The following is a 24,853-nucleotide window of genomic DNA, read 5'->3' on the forward strand; positions in this document are numbered from 1 at the left end:
ACTTTCAAATGGATTGGTTAAGAAAGTATATGTTGTTACAAATCTACTGGCTATGAAATGCGCGGGCTTTGCTGTAACGGCCAGTGAAGGCCTATATAAGATCCCCTTTGAAGAAGTTCGGGGTCTTGCCTCACCTAACTGACCTGCGTGTCTGTGTAGGCGGCTTGACCCTGGCTAGCCAGTCTCACAATAAACCTTGCTTGCTGTTTGCAGTCTCTGGAGTCTCTTTGTCGTTAAAGGGAGATCACGATCTGCGCCCTAACAACTATAAAGATATGTTGGAACTTTTCTTGCTCTCATTGCTCTATGTTGGTATTTGTCCAACCCCATTCAAAGGAGAAGTGATACCAGCCTTGCATATATAAAACTTAAAAAAATATTCTCTAAAAAGATAAAATTTCTAATTATGACATACGGAAGAAATTCAATTACATTTCAGAGGAGAGGAAAAAATGTAACTCTTGTGAGACAGAAAGACATGAGAAAAAATTCAAAAATGAATAAAAAATTCATTAAAATTTTTTAATTGTTAGGATATTTCAAAACAAAGAATAGAGGTGGACTTTTAAGTATCAAGATTTGGAATAACTTGTATTTAATCATAGATTAAAAATGCATACTGTGTTTGGAAAATGGTGAGGAAACTATGGTTCTGGAGATTGACTGCGCAGGGATTTGTGGATGCTGAGCTGGAATGAAGCAGTGTGTGGGTTTCACATGGCATAAATTTGATTTGCAATTAGTTTATTGTCAATACACAGTAACTCAAATACTTTAAGCAAATATATTCCATTAAAACTAATTTTTAAAATCCACCCAGAATATGGTTAAACATGTATTCCTCATAGAATTACATCTTTGCATTTTGAGTTTTGAAGATGACCTACGCAGAATTCTGCCAAACCAGAAGTTTGAGAATTCCAATACTACAATAACAAATGATAACAACAGCACCTAACCTTAGGGTGAAGAAATTGTTTTACTCTGAAAGTCTCTTACAGATGTGTGCACTTGAGGCTGTTCCAGATTGGAGTTAGAGAGGACGTAAGGCTGCAAAGTTTCCTAATTTTTTCTATTATTTAAAAAATTATAAATAATCCTGAGTCAAATAGAAATAATATTTTGTTCATTATAATAGGAGCTAGAATAGATGTATAATTGATAGTAAATAATAGGAGCCACTGTAACTGTCCTCCCATTGTTGATCAATTTGCTCGAGTGGGCCCAGTAGGAGTAAGTAGATATATTTTCCAATTTTCTATTTTAAGTCTGAAGTGCAATATTATCTTGCATTTGAGATCCATAGAAAGGTAGCACATTTTTAAAAAATTTTTTTTTATTAGTGAAACACCATGAGGTACAGTTGTAGATTTACAATTTTTTGTGCTTGGGTTTGATTATACAATGATCAGATACCCATCCCTCCACCAGTGCCCATTTTCCACCACCATGGATAATATCCCCCCATCCCCCCATCCCCCCCGCCTCTGTGGCAGGGCAATCCCCTGTGTTCTCTCTCTCCTTTTGGGTGTTGTGGTCTGCAAAAGAGGCATTGAGTGGCGAACATGTTCAGTCCATAGTCCACTTTGGACATGCATCTCCCCTCTTGGGAGGGTCCTCCAAACACCCTTTATTTGGTGTTCCCTTCTCTGTCTGAGCTGCCCTTTCTTCTAGAATGCCCGACTGGCCACTAAGCTATGGAGTAATCCTCCTGGTGCTGATCTCAGCTATTCTTGGGTATTAATCTCATATTTTGTTACTTTATATCCCCCAGATGAATGCAATCTTTCTATGTCTATCCCTCTCTTTCTGACTCATTTCGCTTAGCATGATACTTTCCATGTTGTACCACTTGTATGTAAATTTCATGACTTCATCTTTTCTAAGAGCTACATAGTACTCCATTGTGTAGATGTACCAAAGTTTCTTTAACCAGTCATCTGTTCTTGGGCATTCAGGTTTCTTCCAGTTTCTGGCTATTGTAAAGAGGGTAGCACATTTTTAAGTAGTTAACATTAAAGAGAAGATACTATATAATCAATCTCATTTATTACTTGTTTCCTCAATTGCAGAACTAAAAAATGTCTCATATTGTTATTTAGAATAACAGCTTCGATAGCATCTTTTCTACAGCTTCTTTAGGACACAGGGGAAAAAGACATCCAATAAAAACATTATAGTGAGAAAATGAAAAGAACAGGATGATGGGAGAGGTCTTTTTCTCTTCTCAAGTCTTTGTCACTGTGTTGATATAACCCAGTTTATGATGGAATAAAAAAATCACAAATTATAGGGAATGTAAAAATATCATAAATCATTTATTTTTTACTGGAGATGAACTGGAGGCTCCAAGGCATCAATGATGCCACTGCAGATGCCACGCTTAATACAAAACCCCTTTCCAAATTAGTCTGCTTCTCTTTGAATACATCATTGGATGTTTAGAGAGATACATGTTTCTTCACTCCTTCATTGCTGACAGGATATAATTCCTTTTGGCAGATAAACTTAACTTCTGCATCGCAATTCTCAGATATAACTTTGTTTTTTGAAATGGAAGCACAGCTGTTTTCTTTAGCATCACCAACAATTTTCAGGCTGTAGAAGACATGAGAAGTTTCACTTTTCTCAGGAATAGTGTTTGTGGTTTCCTTAAACAATTCTCATCCAGATATTATCTCTGACAACTTTCAGGAAACATGAGATGCTAACTACCCAAGCATGACTAAGAGAAGATTCACAAATACTACAGGACAAGTTTTTCCTGTACTGGTTATGTCAATTTGTGGTATTTGCAAGTTCATCTTTGTGGGAAATTTCACTATAGTAAGAAACATAAAAAGAAAAACTTAGGAAACTAGGAACTGAACCTTCTTATTCTACTATAATCTCACTTGCAAAAAAGTCATTAAATTCAGCAGCCACAGTGTTTGCAAATGAAAGGGAAAAACCAGTGATGATTGGAGATCATTCATGTGTGAGTGACATGGTCAGAGAAAGTGTGACCTTGGTGGTGTAACAAGTACCTCCGGGGTGTGGATATGCAATTCTAGAGAGTTGGGATTCAGCTAGCAAGAGAAGCTCTGTTTCTATGTTGTGTCCTCAGAGCTTCTTTTTCCTCCACTCATAAGGATAGTTGGTGTCTGTTTCAATCTTTTATTAGTCCCAGTCAAGCACGAATCTGGTGTCTCACTGCAGGCAGTGTGAGAGAAGAGGACAGACAATAATGAAAAGGCAGATTTAGAGTTTGGTGTAGGGATGGCATGAGTGTGAGATTCGTTTTTAGTGTTAGACACTTGATGGAGTTTCACAGTATCATAAAGAACATGTCTTAACTGGGCCATCACCAAGATCCCTATTTGTGATCTCTCCACCCCCTGAGCCTTTCTTCCATTTTCAAGGTAACTTCCTAGAGCTCATTGTACTGAAGCCATCACTGCCACTCCAGGAACCCTTCATGGCTCAAGGCTCCTGGAAAAGACCTCTGACTGCTTCTTTGGCTGCATCTCATTCAGTCTCCAAAGCAATCTTGAGAAAACTCTTGGCTTTATCTTCTGTATTTTTGTTAACTGAACACCAGGGTTGAATGCTTAAATAGTAAGAGCTGAGTTCAACTAATACTCTTCTTATATAACCTGATGCCTTCCAGGTTTACCTGATAACTATCATCAGGTAGTATCTTTTGTTTTGATAGACAAAACACCATTTCAGTTTGCAAGTATGCTGCTGTTCAACTAGACAGTGCTAGGAATCACCAGGTCCACAGCAAGAAATACCCTCTGGGAGTTTTGAGCTTGGGGTGGTGGGTATGTGACTTTGGGTTCAGATGGGGGACAGAGAGCATTCCAAATGCTTTAGCCTTTGCACTATTTTCCACAGAACCTCAAAACATCATTTCAATCCCCAGAATAAATGGAATATTAAATTGAACCTCTCAGATCTGCTTCACCAATATTGGAGCTCATTGAGACTATACTGGCATCCAATTTTATTTGGAAAGTAAATAAGATGAACATCTATGAGAAACCAAATAATAAAAATCTATATTCAGACAATAAACTTAATAGGTCAAAATTAATCCTGACTTTATATGAAAACATAAAAATGTTATTGCCAGAGTTTAATTGATAAGGAAGTAAAGTACAAACAAGAATCCCCAGAAAGCATACAATATCAGGATCACTTTTGCTTAACAATATGCCTATATTTGTCTTTTAAAAATTGATTCTAGCTCATAAGAGCTCTTTAAAATAGCCTTTATCCGGGCTGGAGAATAACATAGCGGGTAGGGCATTTGCCGACCCTATCATGTGACTGACCCGAGTTCGATTCCCAGCATCCCATATGGTCCCCCGAGCACTGCCATGAGTATTTTCTGAGTGCATGAGCCAGTAGTAACCCCTGTGCATCTCTGGGTATGACTCAAAAAGCAAAAAACAAACAAACAGAAAAGCCTGTATCTTAGAGATTTGCATTTAAGAAAGTAGCTCACAGTGGCCAGAATCTTGAAACAATCCGAGTGCCAAAGAGCAGATGACTGGTTAAAGAAACCTTGGTACATCTACACAATGGAATACTATGCAGCTATTAAGAGAGATGAAGTCATGAAATTTTCTCATGAGTGAATATATATGGAGAATATCCTGCTAGGTGAAATGAGTCAGAATTACAGGGACAGACATAGAAGGACTGCAATCATTTGTGGAGTATAAAATAACAGAACATGATACTGACACCCTACGATGGGAGACACAAGGGCCACGAAGATTGCTCCATACATTGAAGCCTGCCTCATAAGAGGAGGAAGAAGACAGCTGGAACAGAGAAGGGATTACTAAGAAAATGATGATTGGAAGAATCGGTTGGGATGGGAGATGTGTTGAAAGTAGATAAAGGACCAAAAGTCATGGCTTCTTAGCATCTGTGTTGCAAACTATAATACCCGAAAGTAGAGAGAGAGTATGTGGGATATTGTCTGCCATGGAGGCAGGGGGAAGGTGGGAAAGGGGGGGTATACTGGGGAGTTTGTAGGTGGGGAATGTGCACTGGGGGAGGGATGGGTGTTTGAGCATTGTATGATTGTAACTCAAACATGAAAGCTTGTAACTGTATCTCACATTGATTCAATAAAATAAAATTAAAAACAGAAAGTAGTTCAGTATAATATTCATACAATGTCAGAGAAAGTAGCTTAGTATAATGCTCAAGTAATGTCAGTACCGATTCATTAACTCAACATTTATTTCTATATTTGATACTTTTCAATATTTCATAAGTTGTTGCATGCTACATAAACTTGAATATGCTCCTGAGATTTTCTATTTCCTTTTTTCTTTTATCATTATTTTTTTTTATTGAATCAGTCTATTTTAGACCCTTACAAAGCTGTTCGTGACTGGGTTTCAGTCATACAGTGTTCCATCACCCATTTCTCCACCAGTCTGTTTCCCAGCATCAATGTCCCCAGTTTCCCTCCCATTCCTTCTCCCATCCTCTTTCTATTGTAGGCAATTTCTTCTCTGTTTCTCACAGTCTCGGTTTTGCTCTAACTTTTCTGATATTTAATTTTTAAACTTTCATTGTTTAAATGGTCAAAATTTGTAACCATTTATATAAAATTATATAAACACTAATTTATAGCATTATATTCAATCATTCATGAAAGTCAATGTTTTACAACCAATTTTTATCCCTGGCTTTTCAATGCTGGTTATCATCACTAAAGTCCATGCTTCACGGTCTGAAAAATGCTACTGAAGAAATCCCAAGTAGTTTACAATTAGAATTTATTTTTAAAGAATGTATTGTATTCCTTTCAAAGAAATTAGATTCATTATCTCTTTAAACAACTTTTCAAATATAAATAAATGCTTTTAAATATAAATAAATGCTATTAGACATGGAAAATATTTCAATTGGTGAGACATGTGTACAGTGTTTTCAAGGCCCCGAGTCTGATCCCTGGCACTTTATGCCCTACCGAGTGCATCACTGCCGGTTGTACACCCAGAGGTCAGGGCTTTGCAAGGCCTTAATGTTTGTCACTGGGCCTGAGCATGTTACCCTTAGGTCTGCACCACTGGGTCGAGCAGAGCTGGGAGTAGTCCCAGGTCCCCAGTGCTACTGGGTTTGGATCCTGTAAACAAATGTGGGGAGAGAGAGAGAGACAGGCAGACAGACAGACAGATGGACAGAAAAAATCACCTGCAATAGAGGCAGGTAGGGGGTGGGAGTGGGAGGTGATGGAAAGGAACTTAGGGACACTGGTGCAGGGAAATGTACACTGGTGGAGGAATGGGTGTTGGAATATGACTGAAACTCAATCATGAACAACTTTGTAAGGGTCTATCTCATAGTGAATCCATTAAAATAAATAAATAAAACAAATTAAAGAGTGCTATTATAAAGGACTTATTTTTTCATATGAAATATTTAATGAACACAAGAAACACTGATCTGCTCGGTCTATTCTAAACCTCTTGAAAATTTCTAAGCTTAATTGAAATGAGAAAACTCAGTCTTCAATAACAATGTTGCCATCTTTCCATGTAAATCTAAGTGGAATATTTGCATAACTCCTCTAGTACTCACCCAGTAGGATTTAAAAAAGAATCATTAATCCATTTCCACTTCTTCTCTGATGATGAAAATGTTAATCCAATCCAAAATTCCATTCCTGTCTCATTTACAGTTCTTTGTATCTCATTCTAAATTAAATAAGAAATGTATATATATTGAATTTCAGGGCTGGAGCGATAGCACAGCGGTAGGGCATTCGCCTTACAAGCGGCCAACATGGCCGACCCGAGTTTGATTCCTCTGCCCCTCTCGGAGAGCTCGGCAAGCTACCGAGAGTATTCGATATGCCAAACACAGTAACAACAAAGTCTCCAATGGAGACGTTACTGGGTCCGCTCAAGCAAATCGACGATCAACGGGAGGGCCTTTACAGAATATATTGAATTTACTTTACTATAGTTAGCATAAATATGCTTATTACCTAAAAACTCATTCAGACACCACTTCTCTATAAAGTCTTTCTAAATTCACCATCAGAATTATTTCTCCTTTGTGCTTTGTTTTCGTCCCCAACTCTGTGCCCTGTCTTCTTCATCCCACAGGTCAGTCTTTACTTGAACCCGGGCACTTGGATTTCCCTGCATCCACGACTCAGGCATCCTCTAGGACCCTGGGACGCTCACCATCCCTGAGCCTCTTCCTGTTCATCCCCAATGCTGTGCCCAGGTCCTCTTCATCCCCCCCCACCAGTATACCTTTAGGGGGCGTGGCCTATTCAGAAGTGGGCGTGACCTCTGTGCCCTGATTTTGGGTCAGCGACTGCTCACCACTGCAGGTAGTTTACCCATACCCAGCAATCTCATGTAACATCTCGGTCTCCATACCTCCACACCAACATGAAGAAATAACGCAAATCCCCACCACGAGGGGAGGACGATGAAAAGAGTCCAGAAGCCTCAGGAGGTGCTACTCACCTAAAGCATTATTTCTCCTTTGTGAAATTTCTTTATCTTTCTGTATTTAAATGATTATATTCATAAAATAACACCATTATTTGCTTACTTCTCTTTTTAGAACCTTAGAGTGATAAATTCTTTACATCAAAGTTCCACTGTCTTTAGCAGGGTCTAAAGGTGTTGATGTAGTTAGGAGTAAGAACTAATTCTAGGGGGCAGAACAATTGCACAGCAGAGATGGCATTTGCCTTGCATGCTGGATGTGACCCAAAATGCCAAAAAGAAAGAAAAACAAAAAGCAAAATATCCCAAGAACTAATTCTATTCTAGTCCTTCATTTTATTATTTACCAGTTCCTTCGCATCTTGAATAAGCAGTAATGTGGATTCCTTTTTGGAACAGTGGGTTTGACTGGTATTCCAAGAGTCTGATGTGGATGAAAAAGTCAAGCATTTCTGTCCTTGTCGTTTCCACGGTTCTGTGCAAGTTAACAGAGGGGGCCTCTCTTAAATTAGAGAAGAAATAAATATAATAAGTATGGTTAGGGCACTTGTCTTGCATGCAACCCACCTGGCATGCAAAAGGTCCCACGAGGCTGCGAAGAGTCATGCCTGAGTACAGAGTCAGGAGTAAGTCCCTGAGCTTTGCTCAGTGTGACACTAAAGAACACTAACAAACAAAGTAACAAAAGGCAATTCAGGAACTCCTATGTGCAAGGACTGAGCTCTCTCAGCAAGTTCTGTCTGCGGGACCTGGGCAGTCATTAGTGATACACCACAGTTAGTTTTCACCTCAGACATTTCTTATAAAACTCAAGATTTTATTATGATTTTTAGAGTTTTGAGATTTACTTTTAACTTGTATCAAAGTTATAAATTATTGGTCATTTATATAGAGTATAATTGAAACTGTAGGATATTAGAATAAGGAAGATGATCAGTAATGAGAGCAGCCATGACTTCCATTGAAGACGCTGATGGAGCAGAGTGTTGGATCTGGTGGGGGGAGTCAGACAGACCTCCTGCCGATTTTTCTTAAACTCACTCACACTCTTATGATGTGGGCATCTGTAGGAAAACCACTCAAAAAATGTTCAGTTAAAACATCCGCTGTAGCTGAGGCAGTGTGGTAATCCACCTCAGGGAGCAAGAAGGACTGGCTGGTGGCTAACCAGGAGCAACCCAGCAGAAGTTGGTGGTTTCAACTTCCTGACAGAGAGCCAGCTGCTAGGACAGGCTCGGTGAGGAGATCCCTGACACGGCTTCTCCTCTCTCCTCTTTAATCTCCAGAAATGTATGAACTTACATGCTGCCCCTCCGCTGGCTGCATAATTATGTGCTAATGATGCATACAACACATGAATAAGCATGTAGTCTTTATTACATTTGAAACTTTAGCCCCACCCCTGTCATGCTTCTCCTGCTTACCTGCATTTGCATAGTCTTCTCTTTAGCTCACTCCTTAAAACTCCTGGACCTCCCTCCCAAATCTGGTAACTCCCTCTTGAGTGCTTCCATCCCCACATCAGGTGTGTACTATCTCTTTTATAAATCTCTCTCCTATTACTTACACTGTCTTGTCCTTGAATTCTTTCTGCAACAAAGACAAAAAGCTGAGGCATAGTGGAACTGACCCTACATCCACTTTTCCAGGTACCATTGTTTTTTGTTTTATTTTAGTTTGTGGATATACATGGCAATGCTCAAGGGTCACTTCTAGCTTCAAACTTGGGAACTATGGTTGTTAACCTGACTCATGATCTGGGGGAGAAGGCAGCTGGAATAGAGAAGGGATCACTAAGTCAATGATGGTTGGAGAGATTGCTCTGGATGAGACATGTGTGCGGGAAAGTCAGTATCTGTATTGTAAACCATAATGCCCAAAGAAAAGAGAAAGCATAGGGGAAATTGTCTGCCATAGAGGCAGGGGTGGGGTGGGATGTGTGTGTGTTTGGGATACTGGGAACATTTGTAGTGGAAAATGTGCACTGGTGGATTAATGGGTGTTGATCATTGTATAACTAAAACTCAAACATGCAATCTTTGTAACTGTATCTCATGGTGATTCAATTAAAAAATAAATATACAAAATATAAAGAGGCAATAAAAAAACTTGGGAATTATTCTTGGTTCTGGTGTGAAGACCATATGTAGTACCTTGGACTGAACTTGGTTGGCCTCGTGCAAGGCAAGCGCCCTAGCTGCCGTACAGTCTCTCCAGCGCTGAAGGTACCACCACCCTTCAGTCCATCGGGAACCTTAGATTGCAACTTTACCTCCTCACTAAATCTTTCCTCCGAGAACATAAGAAACCTGTTTCTTCCAGCACAGGCAACATCATTTTCTAGATACAGGAGAGTTTGACTCATTCATTCTAAGACATTGTTAGAGTTCTCCTGCATTCATGGAGACAGGACTAACACACAGACTGAGCAAATCAATTGTGATTAGGTTGTCCTTGTGGCTGATGTAGTTAACTGCTAAGAGAACTTTCCACTCCAAGCAGGAACTTAGTGGCTCCTTCCTTGTTTTCCTTGAGGTTCAGAGATGAGTTGGTACCCATCCAGGACTGCCTCTACATCTATGAACAAACTGAGTCAGCTCTCTGCTAACACATCACATTCAGAATGAAAAACAACCCAACCATGGATGACTGTAATTTTATGACTAAACTGAAAAATTAAACTGAACGAAAAAATTAAAGTAAATTAAAAATAACTTGGTACTAAAAAATAAAATGACCTTATTAACTGTTATAAAAAAAACAAAGTGAAAAACTAAAACATTTCATTTTCCTGGAGCAATAGCACAGCGGTAGGGTGTTTGCCTTGTGCGCAGCCAGCCCAGTGAATCTGGTTCAATTCCTCCGCCCCTCTCGGAGAGCCCGGCAAGCTACCAAGAGTATCTCGCCCATATGTCAAACACAGTAACAACAAGTCTCTAGCAAAATTAATGACATATACCATGAGGAAAAAATCATAAATACTCAAATTGTCATATTATATCATATATATTTTATGTGATCCATTGGGAACGAATAATCTTTATTTTTTGTGGTTTTTGATTTTATGCATGTATATATATACATATGCATGCATATATATGTGCATACCTTTTTTATCAGTGTGTGTCTGTGTGAGATATGTGTGTATCCGTGTGTATCTGTGTGAGAGATATGTGTGTATCAGTGTGTGTCTGTGTGAGATGTGTGTGTATCAGTGTCTATGTATGAGATATGTATATCAAGGTATGTCTGTGTGTGAGATAATGTGTGTGTATCATTGTGTGTCAGTGTGTGAGATGTGTGTGAATGTGTAGCATTTCCTGAAGAGTTTTCTAGGTTTTTTAAAATTTTTCCTCAGTAGAAATTGCACAACCTTCTCTCCTGGAAGGGAGCAACATGGCACTCTTCATAACCATGCCACCAGACCTCACGCCAGGCTGTTTCACTCAGGGGGTCCTGGAGTGGGGCTGGTAAGACACCTCCCCACCCAAGAGACCAAGAACTGGCAGCTGAAAACTTCTACAACTCAGCCACTGCCACACTACGGCCGCTCTCCACATGCTTGGGCTGAGCCTCACACAAAAGTGCATTCATTCCTGAACCGCATGGCCTCAAATGCACCCATGTGTACTTCAAACCAAATACACTACCCATATTCCAGGATTACTGCAACCACATTTTGCAGGGGTCAAAATAGGAGACAACCAATCTTAGAGAAAAATATACATTGTTTTTTACACACACATATATAAAAAAACCCACAAGTCTCAACCTTTAACAACATGTTAGTGATCTCTTATAGAAGGGCTTAATGGCCCCTGGGTGAAATACAACAAGCCTCACACTCTTTCCTCGAAGGATACTTTTTTCTAGCATTCTCAGAAAATTTTCATAATAAACAATACAAAATATATTATTTCGGTTCTCCTTTGGGGCAGGGTGTGGGATGGAAACATCGAAAACATGGCGGTGGGAATGTGTAATGGTGGTGGAATTGGTGTGTGAATATTAAATTTAATCATATATTGTGAACTACTTTATAAAATAAAATAATTAAAAAATAAATAATTTTTCCACAGTGATAATGAGCACACAAGTGATACATTCTCTTAGAGTCATTCAACATAGTGTCTATACAAACAGACACTGCTTGCTGGGACAAGATTAATGTCTCAACAGTGCAATCTTACTCCAGAATTAATTTTGTTTGTGTTCTATTCATTAATCCAGACAATTTTAAGTATTTTATTATGTATATTAAAATCATGAAGTATCTTACTATAACCAAATTTACTTTTCAACTTGATTCTTGACTCTTAGTTATTGAATATGCTGGCAGCTGCTTCTCATGAGAAACCAAAACCTGTTGGATCACAGGCTCTGTGAGTTCTAGGAGCCAGTTCAGGAGCCAGGGGTACGTGTACAAGGCCCTGATCAACGTCTGGAATCACATGTTCGCTGAACACCAGAGGGTATGGTCCAGGAGATCTCTATGTACCTCCAGATGGGATGATCCGTGTCCCTCATGGCCAGGCCTTAACACTGTATCATCCAACCAACTCTATTGGCCAAGTATTCCTAAATCTTGCCCTCAAGCTCTCTAAGCACTACTTGGAAGTGTCCCCTCCACCCAACAACACCCTTTTGACCAAAAATATCATAGACTCTGGAGTCACACAGCTTATGTACAATTCACAGTGTCACTACTGCCATTTATAGAACCCCACAAAATCTCATACAAGCTTTGCATGTCCCACTTTTGTCAAACAGAAAATCACAGATTTGGAACCATCTTAACTATGCACTGTTATGACCCTAAATTAAAGAAGTGCATGATATTCACCAAGTGCCAATTTCTCCTTTTAAGAAACACAAGTCACAGAATTACCTGTTGTGTTCTTCCTACTCTCTGGAACATGTTTTTCTGTTGATGATTTTTGTATTAACATGACTAGGAAACAAGGAAAAGTTATTATGATTAAATGTTTCAATGCTGGGTGAAATGAATATGCTATATTTATCAATTTCGGAAAATAAGTGATCTTTAGCTTGAATTTGAACAATAGATTATAGTGATAGCACTGTAGTTAAGAAGATCTCGTTAAAAGATGGCATAGAGGAACAAGAAAAATTCATGGGGCCAATGAAATCATGCAAACCTACAATTCTTCATGTTTCATGTCTTCTGCTTAATAAAAGAATTTTGAATCATCAGTTACACTTTTAAATTGCTTATAGTAGTTTACCATGTGAGACTATATATAATGCCTATCCCACCTGCAGGAGAGATTTCTTGGTGCAGTTTGGAACTGAAAATATTTTTAAAAAATGGAACTGTTTTGTTTTCTGGGTTTTTGTTCTGCTTTTCTTGTAGGATGGGGGTGGTGGTGGGGGAACATACCTTGTGGTGCCTACGGTTACTCCTGGTTCTGCATGCAGACATCACTCTTAAAGGGCTGTGAGGACCTTTCGTGGTATTAGGAATCAATCCCGAGTTGACTTTGTTCAAGTCAAGCACCCTGACTGCCCTACTATCACCCTAGTGATTTTTTGTATTCTTGGAATACATGTAAATAATAGAGAACATTAGAACAATCAGGAAGAAAGAGGAAAGATTGAAGTTTGTAATCTGATAGGCTCTCAGTGTCACTAAATCATTGACCTCTAGTTTTATCTCATTGATCTTTAAGTTTAGGTGACCAAATTATATTTTGATACTCTAATATTTGTGACAGTGGTAGATAAATATTCTTTTAAAAAAGAGGATCTTGAATCACTTACCTGAAACACTAAACCCTATTGCAGACAGGATAATAATAATAATAACCAAAACACAGACAAATTTCAGTGGAAATTGGTGCTTGCACAAACCTTGGCAGATATCTGAGAAGCACAAAAAAGTCATAGGTTAATGTCATATTTGTGTTCATCTGGTTCGAAAAGAGGATTGTTTGGATCAAAATAAACAACTGGTCACAGTCTACAATATTTATCAATCTTCTTTTGCATCTCACGAGATGATTCTTAGATCTAGTTGAAAACTTTCTCATTGATTGAATCAAATACCTATGGTTTTTATGTGTGAACAATTGCGCCAAGAATCAAATAACATAGAAAGAAGGTATTTTTGAGTTGTACACAAAAATGAAGCACATAAATTATTGTAGAAAATAAGTCAAAGAAAATTCTCTAAAAAATAAAGGCCTTTAGAAGCCAAAAAGACAGTACAGGGAATAGGCGCTTGTCTAGCTCCTCTTCCTTGGTTCTCTCCCTAGCACAAACTTTTGGTTTTCTCGGAAGTTATATAGCAAACAGTATAACCCATATTCATAAGAGAGTATATTAATGAAAATAATATCATTAATGAAATTAACTTATATAATAGAATAAGTATATTAATGAAAATAAATGAATCACATTTATGCTCATTTTACCAATTTATCAACCAATGTATTGATTCTTTGCTTCTAGATATCTTTCAAAACCTGAATTTCATAGAAGAAATAAAAAAAGAGAAGCTACTGATGAAAGTCTTGAATAACATTGGACCACAATTTCCAAAGCTATATTAGCTCTGATGGGAATTATTTTCATGAATTACACTTCCATTTTTCTACTTAAAGTTGTGTGTGAATAGTTCCTATACCTATCATATAATACTAATGCCCCCTGTGTTCCTATTTGGTTTATAACATGTATCTATTATAATTATAATTTTTAGCTTTTATTAGTTTCAAAGGTGTTTGTAAGCAAAAGTTTTCTAAAGTAAGATCACTTATATATAACAATATGTTTTATCAATAGAAGCAAAGTTTACTTTCAACAGTGATATCAATACAGAAAAATCTGAAATGTGTGATCTTTTTTGCACATTGTATCTAGAGACATTTATGCTAGACTTTTTTAATATTAATGTAATACTGCTGATCATCTTTATTTTTAGTTATTGTTTTTGGGCATACCACATCCAGCTATGGTCAGGGCTTACTACTGGCTCTTTGCTCAGCGATTACTCCTGGTGAACTTGGGGGAACCATGTGGGATGCTGGAGATCAAACCCTGGTAGGCCATGTGCAAAGTCAGAGCCCTAGCTACTATAGTATTGCTCCAGCCCATGTTGCTCACCTGTGAAACAATGGTTTAAGTTCATAAATTTAGGAACAAACCTAACTCTGAGAGATGTACTAAGAGCAAAGAAAAATTAAAGCACTTACTCTGAGGAGGAGGAGATGGAGATGAAATTTCAAGGCCAGAATTCCTGAGTAGGTTTAAGTCAGCATATATCACCTGGTCCATAGGAAACAGAAAAACATAGCACTAAACTTGCTTACAAGAACACACTCCAGTTGTCTGACTCAAGATCAGTGAAAGGAAGTGCCCAGTCTAAAACTCTTTGTTCTCACTTGATATCCCCTCCCACCCGAACATTATCTCTTTGTTTTGTCCATAAATTAATGATATAGTCCTCTTGGGTGTCCATTATGTCTGGGCACCACTTAATGAGCTGGTGTGTTTTTCGACAAAATTCTGGTGGAGCTTATTTTTTTGTTTGTTTATCTAACCATCACTTTGAGTTCCTTTCTTGAGGACAAGGCAAAAAGAAACGTTCATCGAGAGTGCCGATTTATTGGGTTTCTCAAAGTGCAGAAGCCAAGACACAGAATACTTAATAAAATGTCTTTAAGTCACCTGAAATATATTAAGAAGTCACTTTGTTTTTTACTATGATATTCTTCTATCATAAAGGAGTATTACTATTAAATCTTACTATATACTCATGAGTTAAGAAACTAATGAGAATTCAGAAGTAAGGAGGTTTTCAAAATATATGAATGGATTTATTTGATCACCTTTTTACTGAGAAGTCATTTTAGAAAAAAATAGTAGGAATCAGGATTATACTTCATGTTTATATTCAGGGAAATTATATGCACATATAATATATATTAACATTTTCAGAGGTGAGGGCAAGAGAAAAAATACAACAGATTAGTCACTTGCCTTGTGTGCCACTAACCTGGGTTTAATCCCTGACTGAATAATGTCTCTTAGTGCCTTCAGAAGTGATACCTGAATATAGAGCCCCAAATAAGCCCAGAGCAAAGACAGGTATAGCAAAAAACCAAAACATTTTATTTTGTCATTAGATTATCTGGCTTAATGTGTTCAGATAAATAGGTAAGTACAAAGTTGCTTTTGAATACAAAGAACAATCACATCCAAGAGATGACTAATACATGGAGAGGTCACATTTGACCATAACTCATTGCTGATATTATGAGATTATATTTTTCAAAAAGTGGATTGAGACAATTATGTGAGTCTTTTTTTTAAAAAAATGTAACACATGAGGTAATGGTTATGCAGTTACATAAGGTGGGACAGAGATAAAAAAATCATTTTAAGGGCCGGAGCAATAGTACAATGGGTAGGGCTTTTGTCTTGCCTGTGACCAACCCAGTTTGATCCCTTGCATCCCATATGGTCACCTGAGTACCGTCAGGAGTAATTCCTGAGTGCAGAGCCAGGAGTAATTTCTGAGCATCACTTGGTGTGATCCCAAAAAAATCATTTTGTACAAGATAAAAATGTAAGAAGCATGAGAACAAGAAAGTCCTCTGGGCTTAAAATAGAAGAGAAAATGTGATATAAGCAAGGTAACAACAGATAAAAGTAAGTAAAAGGCCGAGGAAATGACCTGTTCTTCTTCCACAGTGACACTGGTTGACAGCGACATCTGAAAAAAACTGAAAAAAATATACTGCCCAGTAAGAAGCAATGATCCCTGGGCAATTGTGAAAGGAAGACAGGATTTGAACACAGGGTAAGATAATCCTGGCATTGAGTTCAGCCATTATCGCCTCTCTCACTCATGAGTGCCTCTCTGTCCAACACATTTCAGAGAGAGAAATCCTGGAAAGCAAGAGTTCTTCTTTAAAATAGAAAGAAAGGAACTGGTGTGCATCATGGTAGAATGTTTGAGTCTTCTTGAGGAGCTGGTTAGTTTCCATCTTGCTTAATCAGGACCAGATTTTCCAGCCCAAATCTGGAAACCACTGAAAACTGAGCTGAGTAGCACACAGTGCTGCAGTTCTTTAGGTAGACATGGAAGGAGCCAAAGATAAGCGAGCTTTGAGAAGCTCTAAAATCTCCTGCCATGTCAACATAGGATACAATATCAATACACAGGAACCAGGTTTTTCACTGCATTATACTAATATCCAATCTGTAAAGACATAAAAATAATTCACCTACAATAATTAGGTGATAAAGAATAAATTGCTCAAGAATGTACTTAACAGAGAAGGTGACTTACAAGTCATAAACTTTGCTGAAACTCAAGAAGACAAAGTTAATGAAGAGACATCAAGAGACATTAACTGAGTCTTGGTACTATTAGGCAAGCGTCCTAATGAAGAACAGATCTCCTGCTCTTCATTTGTATTACCACTAGGCATTTGATATTTCCCTGTGAATTTTCTTTATATCCAACTATGGGAGAGATTATTCTGAGTCTGTTCATATTCCTCTGACTGATTTCACTTAACATGATACACTCCACATAACAGCAAATTGCACGATTCCATCTTTTCTTAAGACCAAGTAGTATTTCATTGTGTATATGTACTATAGCTTCTTTATCCAGTCATCTGTTCTTGGACATTTGGGCTGCTTACCTATTTTGAATATTGTGAATAGTGCTGCAGTGAACATAAGAGTGCAGATGTCCTCTGTACATTGTACTTTTGGGCCCTGAAGATAAATTCCCAGGAGTTGCTGAGTCATATGGAAGCACAATACCTACATTTTTTGAAGGAAAGTCAGTATTGTTTTCTAAAAAGGCTGGACCAATTGACTTTCCCACAATTCTCTCAGCAGTGACTGAGAGAATCCCTTTTGCCCCACATCCTCGCCAATACTGGTCAGTGTGCTTTTAGATGAGAGTCAGTTTTTCTGCTGTGGGGTGGTGTTTTGATAGTGTTTTATTTTTTTTTTTTTGATAGTGATACAGAGCTTTTTTTTCAAGACTTTTGGCCATTTGCATTTCTTCATTGACAATGTTTCTGTTCATCTCTTCTCCCATTTATTGATGGGCTAGGATTTTCTTTTCTTTTTCTTTTTTTTTTTTTGATACGGTTCTACAAATGTTTAATACAACTTAGAGTTTAACCCTTTATCAGATGGTAAATCTCAGTGGACAAATTTTTCTTCCCAGTCTGTGGTTGTCCTTGTATTTTGGTCATTACTTCTTTTGAGATGCAGAATCTTAATTTAATGTAACTGCATTTATTTGTTATTGCTTCTGTTTGAAAACCAAACTAGAAGGTCAGAGCCATAGTACAGTGATTTGGGCATGTGCTTCACTTACAGCCAATCTGAGTTCAATCCCTGGCACCACATATGGTCCCCTGAGTCCCTCCAGGTATGATCCCTGAGCACAGAGCTAAGAGATATCCATGACCACCACTGGGGAGGGGGTATCAAAAAGACAAACCAAAACAATAACCTTATTAGGGTTGTTGGGAGTGGTTCAGAGAAATAAGATCCTAGTTATTGAAGAACTCCTTTTTGACAATTTCTACTATCTTCTATTCTCTTTACTTTTTAGCTACAGTACTTAAGTATACAATTCAGTGCTAGTCTCTCTGTATCTTAGACTTTCATAAAGTATACCTCATATTTCTTCCTCTAGGTTCTTTTACACACTAAACATACATTATTTTCATGTGTTATTATCACTCTGTGTTTTATTATTAAATAAAAACTTCCCTTTGAATCACAACTAGTTTTGTAATGCCAGAGAATAAATTACATGGATATATATTGAAGACAAAAGCTAGTTGTGATAGACCAACTCGTATTATTCAATGCTTCCTACTGACTTCCTAGAAAAGATTTAGCAAAGTCTCCTATCTAAGTACTAGGACTGCCATACCGGTGCTGAAGACTTAAAACCTACTTACTTTCCAATAATGCAGTGGCTAGAAATCAATAATAGACGTCATCATGTTGATTTTGTCTGAGACTTTTCTCTTTGGGTTGCATATTGCTGTCTTTTTTTCCATATTGTCATGCCGTCTTCCCTGTGCAAATCTCAGTGCTAATATTCTATGTTTATAAGCACACCAGACATTGAATTAGAGCCACTCTGATGCCTCATGTGAACTTCATTGCCTTGCTAAAGATTCTGTCTCCAAATAGTGTCACTTCTAAATAGTAGGGGAAGGATTGAAATATATGAATATTTGAGGAACAGGGATAGTGGTAGATGAAAGTAAGAATTAGGCCATGAGAAATCATAATGAATTCCACATTTACTTCAGGCTAGTGATTTTATGCTCTGTCTGTAGCACTGTCCTCCAATTGTTCATCAATTTACTTGAGGAGGCACCAGTAACATCTCCATCGTGAGATTTGTTGTTACGGTTTTTGGCATATTGAATACATCATGGTAGCTTTCCAGGCTCTGCCATGCGGGAGGGATATTCTCAGTAGCTTGCCAGGTTCTCTGAGAGGAACAGAGGAATCGAACTTGGGTCAGCCAATTCAAGGCAAACACCCTACCCGCTGTGCTATCCTCCAGCCCAATGGTATCATATGGCTGAAAAATATGACTGAGTGTGTGTTTGTACGGTGTGTGTGTGATAGAGAGAGAGAGGGGGTATTTAAACTAAATTTCTGCTTATTAATATAAGCAGTCCATAATGTAAAATTAGAGTTCTAAATATAACCTGAACCTTCTAACATTAGAACAAATACAAACTCTTCTGTATAGTAAATTAATTTTCTGTACTACTTCCACAATTGATTGTACCAATATTCATAACATCTTCAATATTGTGATGATAAAAACATATTTCACACATATGTTTTGTGTGGAAGATGCAAAAATTTCCACTTCCTACAGATTTAGGTCAGTCTCTTTCACACACAGGAACTGCTGATAACCAACCTTTCGGGGAAACTTAATTATAGCCATGGTCCCCCAGTGTGACCACTACCTGTGACCGTATTAGGTCTTAACTATCTTTGAACACAAAAGTGGGGGAGGGGTAAAAACTGTTAAAAATCATCTATAACCTTAAAACTGTGTTTGTATGTAGAGCAACACTTATCTACTAGGTTGTTAATATTTGAAAAGCACAGAACATAAAGTAGCTGCTAGACATTAATTTTGCTAAGACCTTTGTTTATAAAAGAAAGTGATCATTTTATCATGAGAGTCTTCAAAATATACATTTATAGATTATCTACTACTGTACAATCCATGTTGTGCAATCTGGTGGGAGAGTGCACTGTAGCACTGTCCTCCCGTTGTTCATCAATTTGCTCGAGTGGGCCCAGTAACATCTCCATTGTGATATTTGTTGTTACTGTGTTTGGCATGCCAAATACATCATGGGTAGCTTGATGAGAGGAAAACATAAAACACAAATACACACTACAAACTGATCATAAAAAAAAAATAAAACTTGCAATGAGGCCGGGGTTGTGGTTCAGAGGTAGAACACTTGCCTTATTTGTGTGATGCTCTATATTTCTTCCCCAATACACAAACAAAGGGTAAAAAGGTTTGAAGTATAATATAGGTCTTCAAGAAATACAAAGATTGAGGTCAGTTCTCCATTTGATGCTATGTGAGTGACTGTCGGTGATGGTAATCAAAATAATGGAATTTATCTGAAACAAAACAGAAGTCTTAAAGCAAGAAATTCAAAGTCTCAGTTTTCCCAACACAAGGTAAAAATATAGACAGAATAGTTTGCTGTCTTTCTTTTCAGTATATACTCATAGTAAATGTATAAAAAGCATGCTTACAAATTATCAGACCATCCTCAGAGTAGATGAACAGTTCCCTTGAGATAGAGGAAATTACTTTAAGCATACCTGTAAATCTGAAGATCCTCTTAAACTTGATTTGAAGGGAAAATAGAAAAGTATTCATACTACGTATGTGAGCAATACTATTTTAAATCTTATATTACCGGTGCCCGCTAGAGCAAATCTATGAACAACTGGAGGACCCTGCTATAGACAGTGCTACTTATCTGATTTTTGTGTGTGTGTTAGTGCTCATATAGGCTGGAGCAATAGCACAGGAGATAGGACGTTTGCCTTGCACGTGGCCGACCCGGGTTCGATTCCTCTGTCCCTCTCAGAGAGCCCGGCAGGCTACCGAGAGTATCCCGCCCACATGGCAGAACCTGGAAAACTCCTCGTGGCATATTCGATATGCCAAAAACAGTAACAAGTCTTACAATGGAGATGTTACTGGTGCCTGTTCAAGCAAATCAATGAACAACAGGAGGACAGTTCTACAGTGCTCAAATATATATGGCCAAAACTTTACTTCATATTGTTTTATTAATTTTGTGGCAAAAGTACTTGGTCCACAACTGTGCTTTGCTTACTACTGGCTCTGTGTACAGGAATCATTTTTAGACCTGCTCAGGAGATCATACATGATGCTGACATCTGGGGCCAGATGCATACAAGACAACCACATTATTCCCTGTACTGTGTCTCTGGTCTCCCAAAGTTTTCATACCCTTAGTCATTTTTCTTACCTGCATTTTATTATCAACAAATTTTATTTTATAAAAGTTTCAATTTCAACTAATATGAAATGTTATTAATTCTTGTTGATGTGATAGATTTATCCATTTTCTTATTTTGTTTGCTGTATTATCTCTGTTTTCTTTTCATTTCTTATGTCCAAAGGTCATAGCAATAGAATTTGGGAACCCAGGGTCCTTTTTAGTTACCCTGTGGACCACAAATTAAAGTAACCAACACCTGTCATATACTTTCTTTGTATAGTACATAATTACACATCAACTTTTAGAAAATTGGGAAACTTTATAATATTTTTCGGGTCTTTAGTTAATAGGTCATTCATTAATTCATTCATATATTTAGACTAAAATTTCTTTGCTTATATTCTCTCTGAGGTTAAATATCTGTTTGAGAATTTAGAATCCTATGTAAATCTTTTTGTCATTCGACTTTGTCATTTGGTTATTTCTATAATGAGCTATAAATTAGAGAAAGATTTTGATAATAAATATTTAAATATTTCACCTATAGAGATATATAAAAATTAGCCTTTTTTCATTTAAATTTATATGTAATAGCTAATTTAGACTGGAGTGATAGCACAATGGGTAGGGCGTTCTCCTTGCACGTAGCCAACATGGTCTACCCGAGTTCTATTTCTCTGCCCCTCTTGGAGAGTCTGGCAAGCTACCAAGAGTATCTCACCGTGGTGTATTCGATATTCCAAACACAGCAATAACAAAGTCTCACAATGGAGATGTTACTGGGTCCGCTCGAGAAAATCAATGAACAATGGGAGTTCAGTGCTCCAGTGCACTACAGTGACAGCTAATTTGTAGGTATGCAGACAATTAAGAGCATTTCCAGGGGCTGCCAATGTGCTTGCCTTGTTTCTTTGGGTTCGTTTCTGCACAAAACCAGGAAAGAATGTCACCTATAATATCAAGAAGCTTATTCTATGCCTCTTCTAACTTATAAACTGTCAGGATTCAGCAAATTTTAAGCTGATCCATCTGAGGTATCCTGGTTTTTATTAACTGCATATTACAGACAAGGAAACTTTCTTTTACGTTATGTGATCATGGACGTGTCAGAAAAGTATTTTATGCATATTTAAATGTTTCAATATGATTATCTCTCTCAATTTATCTAAGACTTCACATGGCATTATTATCAGCTTTTGGGAGAGGATACTTGGGGTTCCCATGGAGCCCCACTGAAGATTCTTCACCAAACTGCTTGAGTCAATGCAAAGATCCATGATGCCATGCTGCTCAAGCTCTACAGTGGCAGGGATGCCTAGTACCCGGGTCACTCCAGCAGTGCTGGGGACCTCCAGGACCATACCCTGGTGAAGCCCCAGGAACCATGGGTATCTGGGAGTAAAATCCAGACTAGGTTTATGCTAGGCATATGCCTTAGACGTGATACTATCTCCTGGTCCCTGAGCTCTCTTTTTGTGATAACTCAGAAATTTTGCCATGAGCTGTAAGCACAATGCTGTGTGCCACATGTCCAGAACACAGCCATCTCATCACTACATTGTTCAACCTCACAATCCTTCAAGTCCCAGCCCTTGTATCACTATTCAATTCTGCTTATATGAGTCCAGCTTCTTCCTATGAGTCCATATTCTTTCTATGAATCCAGTTTCTTTAGATTTTCTATAATTGATGTATTATGCAGATTTTGTCTTTCTGGGTAGACTCACAAATGTCCTTTAGACTCAAGAATTGTTGGGAATGATGGGATTTTCTTCTATCTCAAAACCAAGTAAGAGTTTGCTAACACACACACACACGCACACACACGTGCATTCACGTGCAAGCACAAACAAATGCTTATCTATACCAAATCTTCTTTATTTTTGTAAATCATTAACTGATATTTAAGTTGTTTGAAATTTTACTGTTTTTAATATGTTACAATAACCATGGGAATATATAAATGCCTATATTATTTTAGCTCAGGTGTGTGACACAATTACTTCATATTGTAAAGCAGATACCACAATGAGATTAGTTAACATTTATCATCTCACAGTTATATAATGGTTTTCTTGTAATAAGAACTTTTAAGATTATCATTTCCAAAGTCCTAACTGCCAAGAATGAAATTAGTGTATGTTATCAGTAGTTACTATTGTTTCAGTTCTAGATACTAGAAATATTGAGTAACTGGGGAAAAATATTTTTTAAACTATTTTATTGAATCACTGTCGCATTAAGTGGAGCGATAGCACAGCGGGTAGGGCGTTTGCCTTACAAGCGGCCAACATGGCTGACCCGAGTTCGATTCCTCCGCCCCTCTCGGAGAGCCCGGCAAGCTACCGAGAGTATTCGATATGCCAGACACAGTAACAACAAAGTCTCCAATGGAGACGTTACTGGGCCCGCTCGAGCAAAAATCGACGATTGAATCACTGTGAGATAGATCCTTACAAAGCTGTTCATGATTGGATTTCAGTCATACAATATTCTAATACCCATCTCTCCACCAGTGTACATTTCCCAGCACCAGTTTCCTCAGGTTCCCATCCATCCATTACCCCCCCCCCCCCCCGGCCACACACACACGCCCTGCCTGCCTCTATGGCAAGTGCTTCTCTCTCTCTCTCTCTCTCTCTCTCTCTCTCTCTCTCTCTCTCTCTCTCTCTCTCTCTGTCTCTCTGTCTCTCTCTCTCTTTCTCCTTTTGGGCATTGTGGTTTGTAATATTGATACAGATAGGTTATCAAGAATATTCCTTTACCTACTTTTAACCCTCAGATCTTGTCCAGCGTGATCATTCCCAGCTATTATTGTCATATCATACTGTTCTCTTCTCTATCTTACTTACCCTCAACCTCATACACACTTGTGGTTGATTCCAACCATTGGCCAGTCCTCCTAATCCCTGTTTTCCCTGGCCATGTATATTAGTCATCTAATATATACACATATATATGTATATATATCATATCTATGTTTTATAGAACAAAAATAAATGCAGTCAGGGAGATGCAGATAAAAAATGAGATATCATCTCACACCATAGAGTCTGGCAAACATCCAAAAGAACAAAAACAACTAGTACAACTAATGTTGGCATGAATGTGGGGAGAAAGGGACTCTCCTTCATTGTTGGTGGGAATGCAAATTGTCCAGCCTTTTTGGAAAACAATATGGACATTACTCAAAAACCTAAAATTGAGCTCCCATTTGATCCAGCAATATCATTTCTGGGAATACACCCTAAGGCTCAAAAACACACGAAATACCATCTGCACTCCTATATTCATTGCACACTATTCACCTTAGCCCGAATCTGGAATCTGCAAAAATAATTTTTTACTGTTATTTTGATTTCAGATATTAACATAGAATAAGACTGAATAACTGGACAGAAATAGTTTTTTTCTCTCTTTTTTGAGTCTTCTCTTTATTATTTTATTAAACAATCACAATCATGATCATCCTGTTGTTCGTCGGTTTCTTCAAGCAGGCACCAGTAAAGTCTCCTTCTTCCTAGCCCTGAGATTTTAAAAGAGCCATTTCAATGCTCTTTCAGGATTAGGAGAATGAGACCCATCATTGTTACTGGTATTTGGCATATTGAATACAACACGGGATGTTTGCCAGACTCTGCCGTGCGGGCAGGATATATTTGGTAGCCTGCCAGGTTCTCCAAAGAAAAAATAAGATAATAAGATGTCGCTTCCGGGAGCTGGGTTTTATAGTCTCTGTGTCTTGGCTACTAATGGGACCAAGCTGGCGCTGGCGGCAGCTGGTGGGTGTGACGCCTACCTACTGGTAGATGGAGGATCTAGGTGGAGAAGGCC

General features: G+C 38.0%; 1 protein-coding gene across 3 annotated transcripts in view; it reads right to left on the reverse strand.

The window, feature by feature from the left end:
• Positions 1-2,307: 2,307 nt before the first annotated feature.
• KLRB1 (killer cell lectin like receptor B1) overlaps positions 2,308-24,853 on the reverse strand; it is a 102,508-nt gene continuing 79,962 nt past the window's right edge. For 2 of the 3 annotated variants that reach the window (XM_056118661.1, XM_056118652.1), the window contains 6 exons: positions 14,693-14,765; positions 13,260-13,361; positions 12,367-12,429; positions 7,826-7,980; positions 6,592-6,707; positions 2,308-2,598 (listed from right to left, as the gene is read on the reverse strand). In XM_056118661.1, the coding sequence (XP_055974636.1) occupies positions 2,442-2,598; positions 6,592-6,707; positions 7,826-7,980; positions 12,367-12,429; positions 13,260-13,361; positions 14,693-14,765 (666 nt within the window). In that variant the 3' untranslated portion in view covers positions 2,308-2,441. The remainder of the gene's footprint in view (positions 2,599-6,591; positions 6,708-7,825; positions 7,981-12,366; positions 12,430-13,259; positions 13,362-14,692; positions 14,766-24,853) is intronic. The other variant, XM_056118670.1, reaches the window with a different exon arrangement.

Source organism: Sorex fumeus, unplaced genomic scaffold (assembly GCF_029834395.1).
Source record: "Sorex fumeus unplaced genomic scaffold, SorFum_2.1 ptg000003l, whole genome shotgun sequence".
NCBI lineage: Eukaryota > Metazoa > Chordata > Mammalia > Eulipotyphla > Soricidae > Sorex > Sorex fumeus.